This window comes from Acipenser ruthenus, chromosome 35, assembly GCF_902713425.1.
Source record: "Acipenser ruthenus chromosome 35, fAciRut3.2 maternal haplotype, whole genome shotgun sequence".
NCBI classification, from domain to species: Eukaryota; Metazoa; Chordata; class Actinopteri; order Acipenseriformes; family Acipenseridae; genus Acipenser; species Acipenser ruthenus.
The window spans coordinates 7,563,602-7,579,528 of NC_081223.1; the positions used below are offsets into that span (position 1 = coordinate 7,563,602).

Sequence of the window (15,927 nt, forward strand, 5' to 3'; positions counted from 1 at the left end):
AATTCTCTCTTAAATTGTTCAAGGCTACACACAACATAATCTATATTTACATACAGTACATTGAACATAGCCATTTGTAATATGGAAATAATTCTAAAAACATGAACTCATTAAGCACTAAGTAACAAAGATTACAACACAAATAGCTTACATGTCTTATACTGGAAAATAAATACAAATTGACATAGATATTCACAGTATATTAGGTTAGTGAACAGTTCAGCTGTGTTGAGTTGTCTTTCCTATACTGTACTCCCATAACGGTAATACCAGAACCAAAATGTGTCGTGTGCTTTTTATTTGTCAGATGAATACGGCTGATGACCCCTGAACATTACACACATACAAACAACTGTGTTCTGTATATTTTAAGAGGTACCAAAAGCAGTATACCCAATCTTACCCTGTAAATACTCTGAGACTGTACAAATCAGCGGTTCATTGTGTGAACTGCACTGTTTGTTAGCATGTGAAATCACACAAGAATATACAATACTGCAGTATACATTATTTAGGGTGACTACGATTCCATGTACACAGTTTGGGAGAGTTCAGGCTTTTCAACTCACACGCCAATGCATTCTGGCACGTTTTACCTGTCTCAGGTACCTTAAACAGCAGGACTACACTTACCAGAATGCATTGCAGTGTGACTTGAAAAGCCTGGCCTGGTGAACATGGAGTCATATGGTAATCTTAAGAATTATAATATATATATATATACTGTTGTATTCTACAGATATTTGGGGATCAAACTCTTTTTTCTAATTTGTCCATGTAGCCCTTCAGTAAATAAGATGTACTGTACTTTCATTATTCTCTTGCGCCCCCTGGTGCCTGTGTATTGCACAACTAGTGTATGAGGTGGGGTCGAAAGCAAAACATACTGAAGTTTACAACATACAGTAGATTGTTGTCTCTTGGCAATTTGTGACACCTGTACGATGTTTCTTTCTTCTTTAAGTGCAGGTAACGATTGTTTTGTATGTCGTGTTCATTTATTTTGTACAACATTAGTCATGCAGTATAAGGGTTCCGCCCTCTTTATTACAGGAAGAGGAAAGCATGAGTTTCGTTTTCTTCATTTCTTTCATTCCTATCAGCGCGGAAGAAGTGTTTTGTGTAAGTACATCATTTTACTGTATTGTATTGAAAGCAAATCTCGATAGAGCTTTTCATTGAGATTGATTCTAACGCTATGCTGTACTTTGAGACACAGGAGGAAATAAAACACGTTCAGTAAAAGGGGTTTTGAAGAAACCATTTAGGACTTAAACGTGAAAAATAAAATTAACCCTTTCGGTCACGATTTTATAATCATTTTTTAAGCAATTAAAAAAAAAACGTTTATGTCTACTCTATGGGAAAAGACGTTGCACTGCCAGGCAACACTGGAAATAAAGTAGACAGATAGACAGGTCTCTGATGCTAGCGTGATCCATTAACGATCAGTAGAGGACGAACAGAAACCCTGATAGATTATTAATAGAGGAATAGGGCGCTCTTCCTCTGGGTAGGCTAGCTAAAGGTCTTATTGTGTCACAGAAAGGGTTATACATTAATGTTCATGGCAGCAACTAGTCTCTTCTTGAATGATGCGAGGATCTCCGCTTCGACCACTTCAGTTGATAACCTCGTCCAAAGCTTCAGCACCCTTCTGTGGAGAAGCTCCTTCTCCCCTCGGTTCTAGATTTGCGCTCTGTTCTCTGTAACCTGTGAAACATGATTGTCACCAGTAACTTTGTTTAACCCCTTATCAATCTGAAATACTCGTATTCTTTCTAAGCTATATAAATTAAGCTCTGCCCTGTACTGTATTATAGAAATTGTGTATTTGTACTTGTAGTCACTGTTAAGCATCAAAATCTGCTTTTTTTTCTTTTGTCTGCAGTGTAGAATTGAGAACAGGAGGCATGGCAAATGTGAGTACATGTTATTTTGAAATAGAAAGGTTAATATACTGTATATATATATATATATATATATATATATATATATATATATATATATATATATATATATATATATATATATATATATATATATATATATATATATATATATATATATATTATTCTCCTGCCTATCTGTATGAATCTATGTCAAACTTATATTTGTACAAGCATATCCAGTGGCTGCAGATCATGGACATGTACATTTGTTCAGTTACATTTGGTTCTATAATTATGTTATGTTGGTATTATTTAATCACAATATAAAATAAACATGTTAACCTTTTTTCTATTCATCATGAAGAACCCACAAGGCCAGACACTTGATGCAAGAAGGTAAATCAAATGTCATTATTTTATCGATAACACAATCAATATGGAAATAAGTTATACATGACTGAGTTATACATGAACAGACGGGCTAGATGAACAGGTTACAGATTTGTGGGATCCTCACAGCGCACCTCCGTGCTGAGTAAGGTAGTTCATAGAAACACACATTCCATTTCCTGTTCACTTTTACAATCAGTGGAAGTGATGAGCAAAGAAGCAACAATCTGCATTCTAGCATCTGACAAATACTGAATATACTGTAAAGAAAGTGATAGTCTACAATCTAGCATCTGACAAATACTGAATATACTGTAAAGAAAGTGATAGTCTACAATCTAGCATCTGACAAATACTGAATATACTGTAAAGAAAGTGATAGTCTACAATCTAGCATCTGACAAATACTGAATATACTGTAAAGAAAGTGATAGTCTACAATCTAGCATCTGACAAATACTGAATATACTGTAAAGAAAGTGATAGTCTACAATCTAGCATCTGACAAATACTGAATATACTGTAAAGAAAGTGATAGTCTACAATCTAGCATCTGACAAATACTGAATATACTGTAAAGAAAGTGATAGTCTACAATCTAGCATCTGACAAATACTGAATATACTGTAAAGAAAGTGATAGTCTACAATCTAGCATCTGACAAATACTGAATATACTGTAAAGAAAGTGATAGTCTACAATCTAGCATCTGACAAATACTGAATATACTGTAAAGAAAGTGATAGTCTACAATCTAGCATCTGACAAATACTGAATATACTGTAAAGAAAGTGATAGTCTACAATCTAGCATCTGACAAATACTGAATATACTGTAAAGAAAGTGACAATTCGATGTGGTTGTAATAGAATCCTTGTAACAAGGCGAGCAGCCCTCTACATTGTTTTGTTTATTTTAGTTTAGAACGGAGTCCCTTCCGCCCCTGTGCAGATTATTGTTTTGTGTTTAGTATGATTTAGTGATGTTTTGTATTTTATATGACGGCGAGCGCCGCAGGATTTATTATTTATGTATAGATGACGGCGTAGCCATTTTATTTAGTAACGTGGATGGGAAGCCTCATCCACATGGTATTTTAAAAACTCATACAGATTTTGGCCAAGGGGTAATAGGATAATTACTAACTAGTTAAACCCCTCGGCCACGATATAAAAAGCCTGCAGCACTCTCAGTTCTGGGTGGGAGTTTGGAGGAGGAACGAGAGCGGAGAGAACTGAGCAGAGAGAGAAACTTGATTTAAAAGACAAAGGATCAGTGAAGGCTATTGCCCAGCCTGATCGCGTTATTTTGTGTTCGAGATTTATTTTGTTAACCCTTTTATTTTGCTCTGTGAGCGCAAGTGTTTTGTTTAAATATTTTATTTATTTTTATTTTTGTTTAATAAAAACGGCAGCCAGCCGATTCTTTCTTTAAAAACTGCAGTCCCTGGTGTCAGTGTTTCCCGTCCCTGCTTCTGCCGTGACGTCACCGCTCAGTCACCCTGTCGCAATCCTATACATGACCTACCTATCTATCTATCTATCTACAGACGTGCTCAAATTTGTTGGTACCCTTACAGCTCATTGAAATAATGCTTCATTCCTCCTGAAAAGTGATGAAATTAAAAGCTATTTTATCATGTATACTTGCATGCCTTTGGTATGTCATAGAATAAAGCAAAGAAACTGTGAAAAGAGATGAATTATTGCTTATTCTACAAAGATATTCTAAAATGGCCTGGACACATTTGTTGGTACCCCTTAGAAAAGATAATAAATAATTGGATTATAGTGATATTTCAAACTAATTAGTATCACACATGTCTCCAATCTTGTAATCAGTCATTCAGCCTATTTAAATGGAGAAAAGTAGTCACTGTGCTGTTTGGTATCATTGTGTGCACCACACTGAACATGGACCAGAGAAAGCAAAGGAGAGAGTTGTCTGAGGAGATCAGAAAGAAAATAATAGACAAGCATGGTACAGGTAAAGGCTACAAGACCATCTCCAAGCAGCTTGATGTTCCTGTGACAACAGTTGCAAATATTATTAAGAAGTTTAAGGTCCATGGAACTGTAGCCAACCTCCCTGGGCGTGGCCGCAAGAGGAAAATCGACCCCAGAGTGAACAGAAGGATAGTGCGAATGGTAGAAAAAGAACCAAGGATAACTGCCAAAGAGATACAAGCTGAACTCCAAGGTGAAGGTACGTCAGTTTTTGATCGCACCATCCGTCGCTTTTTGAGCGAAAGTGGGCTCCATGGAAGAAGACCCAGGAGGACTCCACTTTTGAAAGAAAAACATAAAAAAGCCAGACTGGAATTTGCTAAAATGCATATTGACAAGCCACAATCTTTCTGGGAGAATGTCCTTTGGACAGATGAGTCAAAACTGGAGCTTTTTGGCAAGTCACATCAGCTCTATGTTCACAGACGAAAAAATGAAGCTTTCAAAGAAAAGAACACCATACCTACAGTGAAACATGGAGGAGGCTTTGTTATGTTTTGGGGCTGCTTTGCTGCACCTGGCACAGGGTGCCTTGAATCTGTGCAGGGCACAATGAAATCTCAAGACTATCAAGGCATTCTGGAGCGAAACGTACTGCCCAGTGTCAGAAAGCTCTGTCTCAGTCGCAGGTCATGGGTCCTCCAACAGGATAATGACCCAAAACACACAGCTAAAAGCACCCAAGAATGGATAAGAACAAAACATTGGACTATTCTGAAGTGGCCTTCTATGAGTCCTGATCTGAATCCCATCGAACATCTATGGAAAGAGCTGAAACTTGCAGTCTGGAGAAGGCACCCATCAAACCTGAGACAGCTGGAGCAGTTTGCTCAGGAAGAGTGGTCCAAACTACCTGTTAACAGGTGCAGAAGTCTCATTGAGAGCTACAGAAAACGTTTGATTGCAGTGATTGCCTCTAAAGGTTGTGCAACAAAATATTAGGTTAGCGGTCCCATCATTTTTGTCCATGCCATTTTCATTTGTTTTATTATTTACAATATTATGTTGAATAAAAAATCAAAAGCAAAGTCTGATTTCTATTAAATATGGAATAAACAATGGTGGATGCCAACTACTTTTGTCAGTTTCAAGTTATTTCAGAGAAAATTGTGCATTCTTCATTTTTTGTGGAGGGGTACCAACAAATTTGAGCACGTCTGTATCTATTTATCTATATATATTTTTTAAGGAAAGCTTTTGGACTGTGGTGAGAGCGTAACTTCACTTGCTTACTTGCTATTTCAGAAAAAGATTTTTTATAAAAAATATAAAAGATGAAGGAAGCCTGCAAAAATCTGGGAACAGGTTCATCTTGACGTTTCTGAAAATTTACGAGGAGCACATCACAGATGAGCTGAAAACAGTCATCCATGGATACATGTCTGAGGTGAGGCTGTGCAAGTCTCTACAGTCTTTGTAAAGCCGCAGCATCCCACAATGACATTGAGTTTTACACTAATATAATGAATGTGCTGGGGGATTATATCCTTATGAATTGTGCACAGTTCAGACTGGACTGCAGTTCTAACCCTCATGTATGTAGTGCCTTTGTGTAACCTGGCAGTTTTACATGGCATTCTGTCCTTTGTAAATCGGTATTGAGTTGTTGTTGTTGGTTTTAGCTTTGCTGTCTGTAAACTGACTCTCTCTCTCTCTTTCTGTGTGTCTCTGCTCCTCACCAGGTGCTGCACAGCATCTTCTTTCTGGGCAACATTCAAAAGGAGAAAATTATGCCTACAAATTTTTTTGAAGAGAAAGAGTTGTTAAAACTAAAGAACAAGTTTTCAAAACCTTTTAATGAATTCTGCACCCACCTGCCAACCCGCACGCCTTTTTCCATCCTCCTTGATGCGGTCAGTATAGATCTGAAAACTCAGTGACATTGTCCTGTGTCTCTTCCACCTGCTCTATTCCACAGTTCCAGTGGAGTTCTCTTCTTCCTCTGTCTGACACCTCTGTGGTGCCCTTCTTCTCTCACAGGATCTTCTTAGAAGCGCTCTTTAGCTGCACACCAGCCTGCTTTCCATGTGCTTTTATCACTGTGTCTACCCTCAGCTCAAGTCTCAACCCTTTTTCATTTCATCTTCTCTGACAGACGAGAAGAAAGACATTCTATTAAAAAAAATCTGTTCAAGCTTTTTACGCCCAAATCCAATGACAGTTTTTTTCCCTTTAAAAATGCAGGTGGTAAAGATTAAAGGCAGTCAAAATGAAACACAGGTAATGGAGTACCTGTCGACTTTATTAAAAGAACTGAGTGTGCCAAAACCAACCAATATGACATATTCCAACTATTACACCTTGGAGGCCACTGTCATCTGCATTTGTCATTATGAAAGGACAGGGGGAGGAATAATGAATAAGTTCTACGGAGCCTCCCTGTCCTGCAAGGGGCCAAGAGAAAGGCAGGTCATCATCTCCCTCTCGTGTCGACACACATGGAATCTGAAAGTGGCTTACGCAGTGGACCTTGCAGGTCAAGGTGGTGCAATCCAGTTTCCACAAACAGTGAAATGCAAAGCCTTTAAAAGAAACAGGGGAAAAGGCCACTATTGTGAAAAACCTCCATGCACAAATTGCATTAATATATTCAAAGGCGTTACGTTCGAGCCTCGTCACAGTGAAGCCGATGAAGAAGCAAAGTGGCTCTACGGCAACTGTGCTGAAACAGAGTCTCTCAGCAAGCTCCTCAATGCAGATCCAGCACTCTGTGAACAAGTACAAGTTCTGAAGAACAACATGACAACTGACCTAGACCTTGAAAGCACAGTCTGGAGCAATGCCACGAGCAGGCTGGTAGAGCTGCTTAGCGGGACAGATTATGTGTGTAATGGCAATGATATTCAGTTCTTTGTCCCACCCCTCCCCTCCGAGTCCCTTTTAGCTCCACTCTACCAGTAAGGTATGTATCTTGTAAAATCAAGCTAATTCCTGATCCCCGCTGGCTCAGATCTTCGTGTGCTTTGAATGATTCTGTTGTACTATCTGGAGATCCAGATACCTCAGGCTGTAGTAATTGGTTTGTGTGGTAGTAATTTAGGATGTGTGTGTGTATTTTTATACTTTTCTAAAAATGAATATATATATATATATATATATATATATATATATATATATATATATATATATATATATATATATATGTATATATATATATATGTATATATATATATATATGTATATATATATATATATGTGTATATATATATATATATATATATATATATATATATATATATATATATATATATGTGTGTGTGTGTGTGTTAGAAAGATAAACACTATTTTGTGAATGCACTGTAAATTCTCACCTGGTGTCTTAAATTTATAATCTGGGTGTTACTTAATGTATCAATAATGGGAATTTAAAATAAATCAAACCAAACATGAATACATCTTATTAGAATGTGCCCTATAGTCTGGACATCGCGGGTTCGAGTCCAGGCTATTCCTTTGCCGACCGTGGACGGGAGCTTCCAGGGAGCGGCGCTCAATTGGCAGAGCTCCGCGCGGGGGGAGGGAGGGTTAGGTCGGCCAGGGTGTCCTCGGCTCACCGCGCACCAGTGACCCCTGTAATCTGGCCAGGTGCCTGTGGGCTTGCCTGTAAGCTGCGTTGTCCTCCGACGCTGTAGCTCTTGGGTGGCTGCATGGTGAGTCTGCAGTGTGTAAAAAAGTAGTCGGCTAACGGCACACGCTTCGGAGGACAGCGTGTGCTCGTCTTCACTGCTCCCGAGTCAGTGCAGGGGTGGTAGCGGTGGGCTGAGCTTTAAAAAATTATTGGACATTACTAAATTGGGGAGAAAACAATAAAGAAAATAACTGGCGACCACTAAATTAAAAAAAAAAAATAGTCTACCTAAAAAAGTCGATTATTAAATACTGGAAAGGAGAGAAATGTCCAACTTTCACAGAATGGAAACTTCTAATGCTGTGTGTATTACAGCTGGACGGGCTCCACCAGACAGACACAGAAAATTGAAATGACTTCCTTAAAATGTGGGAGCAGATATGTGGTATGCATGACCGTCAGCTCACTGCAGTGACTTTTAAACATGTTGCCACATTGGTGACCACACTATTCCTGTTTTGTAATAATTATTAATTAGGTCTGGGTTGGGTTGTGGGTTTAGAGATCTACATGTATGAATGGTAAAGTTATATATTTGAGAATATGTTTGTATTATAAGATTGCATATATTGTGACATTAGCAGTTTGTTTTGTGCTTCTCAATTGGAGTGTCTCATTTACTACAGTGTCTGTTTCTTCTGTAAGCCGAGATGACTGCACTATGAATAGAGGGGTCTGATACCAGGTTGCATCTAAAGGCAACACTGCAGAGCATCCACACATATTCATTTATAAATATTCATAACAATAATAAAGATACACAACCTACATTTTAAATTGAAAAAGTTTTGGTAAATACAAAATGTTCTTTCTGAAGAGGTACGGTGACTTTTTTGTAGCATGCGTACAAAGCAGCCAATCAACACAATTGAAATTCCCTCCCCCAAACTTCTCTCCTCCTAGATTGATACATTATGCAGTATGCAAACAATACAGATTTGAATAATAACCTTGTTAAATGCAGTTTTAGCTGAACCATTAAACTCTATAAACATTTTCTCATAGCTTTAAATTTAGGATTCTGATGGAGAGTTTCAAAACTTATATTGGGTCACAAAAAAACTGTTAAAAAAGACTAGCTGCAGGGGTAAAGGTCAATGAGTTGACAGGGGTAAAGGTCAGTGAGTTGATGGGTAAAGGTCAGTGAGTTGACAGAGGTTGAGGTCTGCGATAGTACATTATACTACACTATACTGCATTATACTACATTATACGTAGTTTCACTGCATTCTTTGGTCTCGCCTTTCGAGGGACTCCCACCCATAAATTAGCTTGCTGATAAGTGGAGAGGCTGCCCGTAGGGAAGCCATTGGCAGGGGGGCAGGATAGCTGCCCTTCCCATTAGATTAAGCAAGAAAGCAGGTGGAGCCTGAGGAGGCAAACTGATGCACACCAGAGTCGTTATGGATTGAGGTAAGATTTACATCCCTTTCAAAAAGGACAGAAATAGGAATTATTCTGCCAAAATAGGAAGGGTAGGCATGTCTGCTGTCACACTTACAATGGGGCTCATCAGACATGACAGTGTTGATAAGCAGTGAGTGAAGTATGTCTGCTGTCACACTTACAATGGGGCTCATCAGACATGTCAGTGTGTTGATGATTAGCAGTGAGTGAAGTATGTCTGCTGTCACACATGTCAGAGTGTTGATGATTAGCAGTGGGTGATGTTAAAAGAGTCGTATTAAAGTGGGTTTAATGAATCACTGAAAGTCATGATAAGCCATCATGAACCGGTTTGTCAGCTTTGCAGTTTCAGTTGCTTGTGTTTCCTCCCTGCCATGGGAACCAAACCTGGGGTCAGTTACAGTGAGAACTGTGTGTCTCTGTAATTCAGCCTTGGTACAGCTGTGTAATTGCAACTGGAATTACACCATATTGAGGGATTCCACTTCAGTTACACATGCATTTGTCATTCGATCACTATTCTCGTATTTTCAACCACTTTTGGTGACACCCCCCCCCCCCAAAAAAAATAAATAATAATAAAAAAAAATAATATATAGTATGTTTCTGTATCTGGACTTGTGATGATTGCTGGTTATTTAGAATAAATAGAGTGAACATGTTAATGTGGGGAGTTAATTATTTTACTTTTTAGTGTAATTGTAGGCCTAATTACAATTGTAATTACTGCAGCATAATAATAATAACTGTAACTAAACAAAATAGCATTGCATTGTAACTGCATTGATAACTTTAGGAATACATTATAAAAAACAACATTAACAAGACTAATAATAATAATAATAATAATAATAATAATAATAATAATAATAATAATAATAATAATAATAATAATAATAATAATAATAAAATTCATGGAAGAGTGTATTACCTAATAGCATAAGTATTTTAGTCAAATTCTTGAAAATGTGATTTTTAAGGAAGCATGTTTTTAATGTCATGCTTTATTTTTGCATATCTTGGTAGCATAACAGAGACTAATGGGTGATTACCTTCTCCCTCCCACCCAGCCAAAAATCGATATTCAATCTTGGTAATATCTTGGTAGTTTTGACCAACCATAGCCCGAGTCGCTACCAAGAATTGACCAGAAAAGAGCCAATCAGATTTCGCAGAGCTACCAAGAATGAAGTGACGGAATTATCCAATCAGATCTCGTAGAACTACCAAGAATACTGAGCGTTTTCAACGACGGGAGGTTATTTCGAAAAACAATCATCTGAAGGTAAGAATTTTATTACAGCATTATTTTAATTGTCACTAGTACTGTACGTATAGTCACCAATAATTAAAAAATGCCAATAATAAGATATGTTCGTATTACAAATATCAGTTGTAGAAATCCGCGGATAGTAAACTCTATGTTTTGTAATATTATCAATAAAAATACACGATTGACATTTTTCCAAAGGTGTCAGTTCTGAGTGTTAAAAAATGTAATATTTACGACAGCTAGAAACTTGTTTGAGGGACTGTTTTATCCATTTAATACATTTGTCCGTTATAATGATACTGTAATACTTGTATCCGGGACAACAGAAATTGTACCATGGTAAAATAAATAGTACCATATAGTACCGTGGTATAGTGTTGCATTATACTGTAGATACCAGGATACTTCTTAGAAATAAAAAGTACAATCGTATTATCATGGTGGTACTGCATTATAGTACCAGAATAGTGCATTGTACATTGATAGTATAGGATACATTGTGTTTTTCTATCATTTACTTTTAATTATGTATCCATGAACGTTATAGTACTGTATTTAACTGTTAATTTAGTTTTCATTGAAAAATGATACTGTTTTGAAAGCAATACATAAAAAACCTGAACAGCTTCCCATATGGTCTAGGGGTTAGGATTCCTGGTATTCACCCAGGCGGCCCGGGTTCGACTCCTGGTATGGGAACGTCTTTGCTATTGTCATTTTATTACAGAACTGTGGTCATGTGTAATGTGTTTTCATTATGATAACACTATGTAACACAATTATTATTAATTATTAATTAATTGTTCCTGGGTAGTAAGTGTTATTTCCTAATTGCTTATGCCTCAAAAGTATAGAAAATGGCTATTATTCCCCACAAACTTTGCTTTTGTGACCAGGACAGTGATATCACTATGTAACACAATTTTTGTTCCTGGGTAGTAAGTGTTATTTCCTAATTGCTTATGCCCCAAAAGTATAGAAAATGGCTATTATTCCCCACAAACTTTGCTTTTGTGACCAGGACAGTGATATCACTATGTAACACAATTTTTGTTCCTGGGTAGTAAGTGTTATTTCCTAATTACTTATGCCTCAAAAGTATAGAAAATGGCAATTATTCCCCACAAACTTTGCTTTTGTGACCAGGACAGTGATATTTTGAAATTTACCTATTTCCAGTGAGAAAACGGGCGAATTTGTGTCTTTTCGTTCACATAAAGTCAGAAAAAAACAACATATGAATCCAAATTAACATGTATTTATACTAAAGTAATACAAAAATGACTACAAAAGATTTAGAAGTGAGTATTTTTTCGAGATTTACGATTATACTGTAAATCACTTTCACGAATCAGCCCCCAAATGTAGTCTCCCAATCATGTTCTCGTTATACTGTCCTTGGTAGCGGCGTTCAAAGTCCAGTATATCCTGGTGGAAGCTCTCGCCTTGCTCCTCCGAGTACGCTCCCATGTTCTCCTTGAATTTATCAAGATGAGCATCAAGGATATGGACTTTGAGGGACATCCTACAGCCCATTGTGCCGTAGTTCTTCACCAGAGTCTCAACCAGCTCCACATAGTTTTCGGCCAGTCCCGCCTGTGGTAGTGCGCCTTGGTGTCCCTGCTGTCCCAAAGGCAATGATAGCAGGGAAACTTGGTAAAACCGCCTTGGAGACCCATCAGGAATGCCACCATTTTGAATCCTCTTTGAGGTGCACCGAGTGAGCCAGGGGAATAGACGGGTACTTGTTACCATTATGGAACAGCACGGCTTTGAGGCTCCAGGATGAGCTGTCAATGAAGAGGCGCCACTCATTCTGGTTACAGGCGATTCCGATTGCCTCGAACAGACTGGTCACATTGATGCCATCTCAGAAAAATGCAGATATGTATCCACTTAGGCTGCTGGAACTAAACTGAACTGGTGGGCTTAAGGCCCCTGTATTTATACTACTATTTATATTACTGGAAAGTTCTAGAAAGTTCTAGAAGTTACTCCAAGTTTAGTCAGCACTGAATCTATCTGGAATGTTCTGGAAAATGTCCTGGTCACAAAAGCAAAGTTTGTGGGGAATAATAGCCATTTTCTATATTTTTGAGGCATAAGCAATTAGGAAATAACACTTACTACCCTGGAACCAAAAAAAAAAAAAAAATTGTTACACGGTGTAATAAAGCTACAGTTACTTGAAATAATATATATATACATATATATATATATATATATATATATATATATATATATATATATATATATATATATATATATATATATATATATGTATATATATATATATATATATATATATATATATATACAGAATAATGCAAATGTGTTTGACTCTATTCACATCCCCTCACATTTAAAATCCTCCACAGGTTGGGTGCTTCTCAACTCAGATTAAGGTTCCAGATGGATGAGACTATTCATTTTTAAATACATGTAATTCGATTTTTGTATTGGTATTATTTGTATTGAGGCAGGGAGGCTGCAGTTGTTTCTAAGCGAAAATTAATCTGGAATAACATTCTTAGGGTTCGTGTCATACGCGTTTGTCTCATCAAAGCTGTTCCTGGTGATGTTCAGTGGATAATATTTGGAATAGTCAGCCTGGCTAGCTCAATCGGTAGAGCATGAGACTTTTAATCTCAGGGTCGTGGGTTCGAGCCCCACGTTGGGCGTCCTTTTTAAATACAAATTGTAGATGTTTCTTCGAGACAACAGAGCAATGTCTGAATCTATTCGCATTGTACACAGTACTGCAACAAAATTACTTATTGGTCATTGTCATAGCAATTGCTATTGTAAAATACGTGCATCATTTATAGCTATAACGATACTGAAATAAATAATCTTACTTTTTTGGGTTGGCTGCGTGGGTTCAAATCCTACTTTTGACAGTTCAATTTGATTTATTTTTATCGGACTAAAATAGTGTTGTAAACAGACTACTTGATGAAGTCACTGAAAAATATTTTGTGTCCAAACATGTTAACTTCATTGTTTTAATATTCCAAATAACATATTACTTTGAAAAACATCTCCGTCGGCCACTGGATCTTGGTCTCAGGCTGGGATGCGGACCATTGAGAACAGTATAAACACTCTATTAGTGGAAGTAGCTTACATGAGAAATGCCCTCGTTTAACATGCTAGGATGATCGACATCGGCATTCTCCAACTGCTGTTTACATTTTCTAACACGTTATGAGGACGAATACAAAGTTTGACACTTTCCTTGTAAGTGGGGGTAAACACAAGTTATTTTCAGATGTAATGTCTTTATTTAAGCTCATCTAGTCCTGCGTAGTGCAAATCACATTACTATATTTTTATATTAGTCAAGGCCTATTTAAAGTGTTCTTAAATTGTTTTAACATTAGCAGTGATCCATTTGAAATTTGCTTATTGATTTAAACAACTGAAGAATTGTAGGCTTGATGGTTTCTTTTTTCTGCGTTTCTACCAGTATGAGATACGCACTCAAAATGTGTCCCCTTCCTTCAACAACCCCCTCGTCAAACAAGCTCGAGCCACAGCACACAGCGCTGCTGCATCGGGACACAGAGGTGGATTTTAAAGCGACTGAATCAACGAGCTAAGACTACTTAAAAAAACTGAAAACATACCTCTAGTCGAAATATTTGCTATTTAGTTAATTAATTTATTTTCTGAATTTGCAAATGGCAGACATCATTGCCAATAAAAAACTGACAATCTGAATTGCTCGTATCAAGCTGCGATGTAGCCTATGAGAATCGCTGGCACAATTCAAAGGGAATTAGCTCAAATGGTAGAGCGCTCGCTTAACATGCAAGAAATAGCGGGATTGATACCAGCATTCTCCAAGTAGCTTTAATTTATCTGCGTATTTAGTCTCAACGCATTATGGACATACATACAAAGTGTGACAATTCTTTGTAACAGAGACGCCCGCCCTACATGTGTATTTTAAAGCACAGTCTGCTAATTTGTAATATTCCCCAGACTGAAAAACTGCAGTGCGCCCTCCATCGTATGTCTTCCGAGAAGCACAAAGGGAGATTTTTTTTTTTAGCAATTGAAGAGTTTGTGTTAATTGAGAATAAATATAAATGGTTTGAAGTTTGCTTCCATTTGTAACGTGTTTGTAATGAAATATCAGTTTTTGTGGTTCACATATACCAATCCCCCCCCCCCCCCGTCCTGGCCTCCACTGCTCTCTCTCACCTCCCGGCTATTGACTCCTTCTCACAATTCTCCGTAGACTCTGCTACCTCCATCCTCTTCTCCTCCCTCACCTCCTCCCTCGACTCCCTCTGTCCCTTCACCTCCCGACCCTGGCTCTCCTCTGCGCTCCGCTCAGCAAGAATCACACTGAGATCTGCTGAAAAGAAATGGAAGAGAACCAAACTCCCTGCTGCCCTAGACCTTTACCACACTCTCTTCTCCTCTACTCTCTCCTCTGCTAAATGTACTTATTTCCAATCTGTAATCCAAGCCTCCACTAACAACCCACGTAAACTATTCTCTACCTTCTCCTCCCTCCTAAACCCTCCCCCTCCTCATCCCTCCTCTATCTCCTCTGATGACTTTGCCTCCTTCTTCTCTTCTAAAATCTCAGATATCCGCAAACTCTTTAACACCTCTCCCTCCCCCGCACCCCCTCCTGCTACAACCCCTACACCCACTGCATCCCCTACTAACTCACCCTCCTTCTCCACCTTCTCTCCCCTCTCAGACTCTGACCTCTCCTCCCTGTTCTAGGGTCACAAACCCACCACGTGTGCCCTGGACCCCCTCCCCACTCACCTCTTTCAAGCTGCTGCTCCTGCTCTACTTCCCTTCATCTCCTCCCTTCTCAACACCTCTCTCCTTTCTGGTCTCTTTCCCTCTGCCTTCAAACAAGCCTCTATCACTCCCCTCCTCAAAAAGCCTACCCTCGACCCCACCTCCCTCCAGAGCTACCGTCCTGTCTCCCTCCTACCCTTCCTCTCCAAAACCCTCGAGCGGACTGTACACTGCCAGCTCTCTGCTTTCTTGTCCAACCACTCTCTGCTCGACCCTCTCCAATCTGGCATCTGCTCTGCTCACTCCACTGAAACTGCCCTCCTGTCTGTCACCAACTCACTTAAGTCTGCCCGAGCTGCCTCTCTCTCCTCTATCCTAGTTCTCCTCGACCTCTCTGCTGCCTTTGACACTGTTGATCACTCTATTCTACTATCATCTCTCGCTGACCTGGGGATCTCTGGCACTGCTCTGGCCTGGTTCTCCTCCTACCTCTCCAACCGCACTTACCAGGTAACCTGGCGTGGAGCAACCTCCACACCTCACCCTCTCTTAACAGGAGTC

General features: G+C 38.6%; 1 protein-coding gene and 1 non-coding gene across 3 annotated transcripts; both read left to right on the forward strand.

The window, feature by feature from the left end:
• The first annotated feature begins 779 nt into the window (after positions 1 to 779).
• On the forward strand, positions 780 to 7,383 carry LOC117965191 (uncharacterized). Of its 2 annotated transcripts, XM_059007788.1 has the most exons (6): positions 780 to 1,122; positions 1,892 to 1,922; positions 2,257 to 2,288; positions 5,534 to 5,675; positions 5,971 to 6,141; positions 6,473 to 7,383. In XM_059007788.1, the coding sequence occupies exons 2-6, from the start codon at positions 1,914 to 1,916 to the stop codon at positions 7,187 to 7,189; spliced, it is 1,071 nt and encodes a 356-aa protein (XP_058863771.1). In that variant the 5' UTR covers positions 780 to 1,122; positions 1,892 to 1,913; the 3' UTR covers positions 7,190 to 7,383. The 2 variants fall into 2 exon arrangements, with proteins under 2 accessions (XP_058863771.1, XP_058863770.1); XM_059007787.1 differs by lacking the exons at positions 780 to 1,122; positions 1,892 to 1,922 and having other exon boundaries at positions 2,149 to 2,288.
• Positions 7,384 to 13,204: 5,821 nt separating this feature from the next.
• Positions 13,205 to 13,277, forward strand: trnak-uuu (transfer RNA lysine (anticodon UUU)). Its single transcript has one exon. It is a non-coding gene; the product is annotated as a tRNA-Lys (tRNA).
• The last annotated feature ends 2,650 nt before the right edge of the window (positions 13,278 to 15,927 follow it).

Bases quoted from the DNA above. Each gene is read 5' to 3' on its own strand.
- LOC117965191 (XM_059007787.1), top strand. From the start codon at position 2,227: ATGTTAACCTTTTTTCTATTCATCATGAAGAACCCACAAGGCCAGACA. The intron at 2,289-5,533 runs GTAAATCAAATG...TTGCTATTTCAG, and splicing joins CAGACACTTGATGCAAGAAG to AAAAAGATTTTTTATAAAAA. The intron at 5,676-5,970 runs GTGAGGCTGTGC...GCTCCTCACCAG, and splicing joins TCCATGGATACATGTCTGAG to GTGCTGCACAGCATCTTCTT.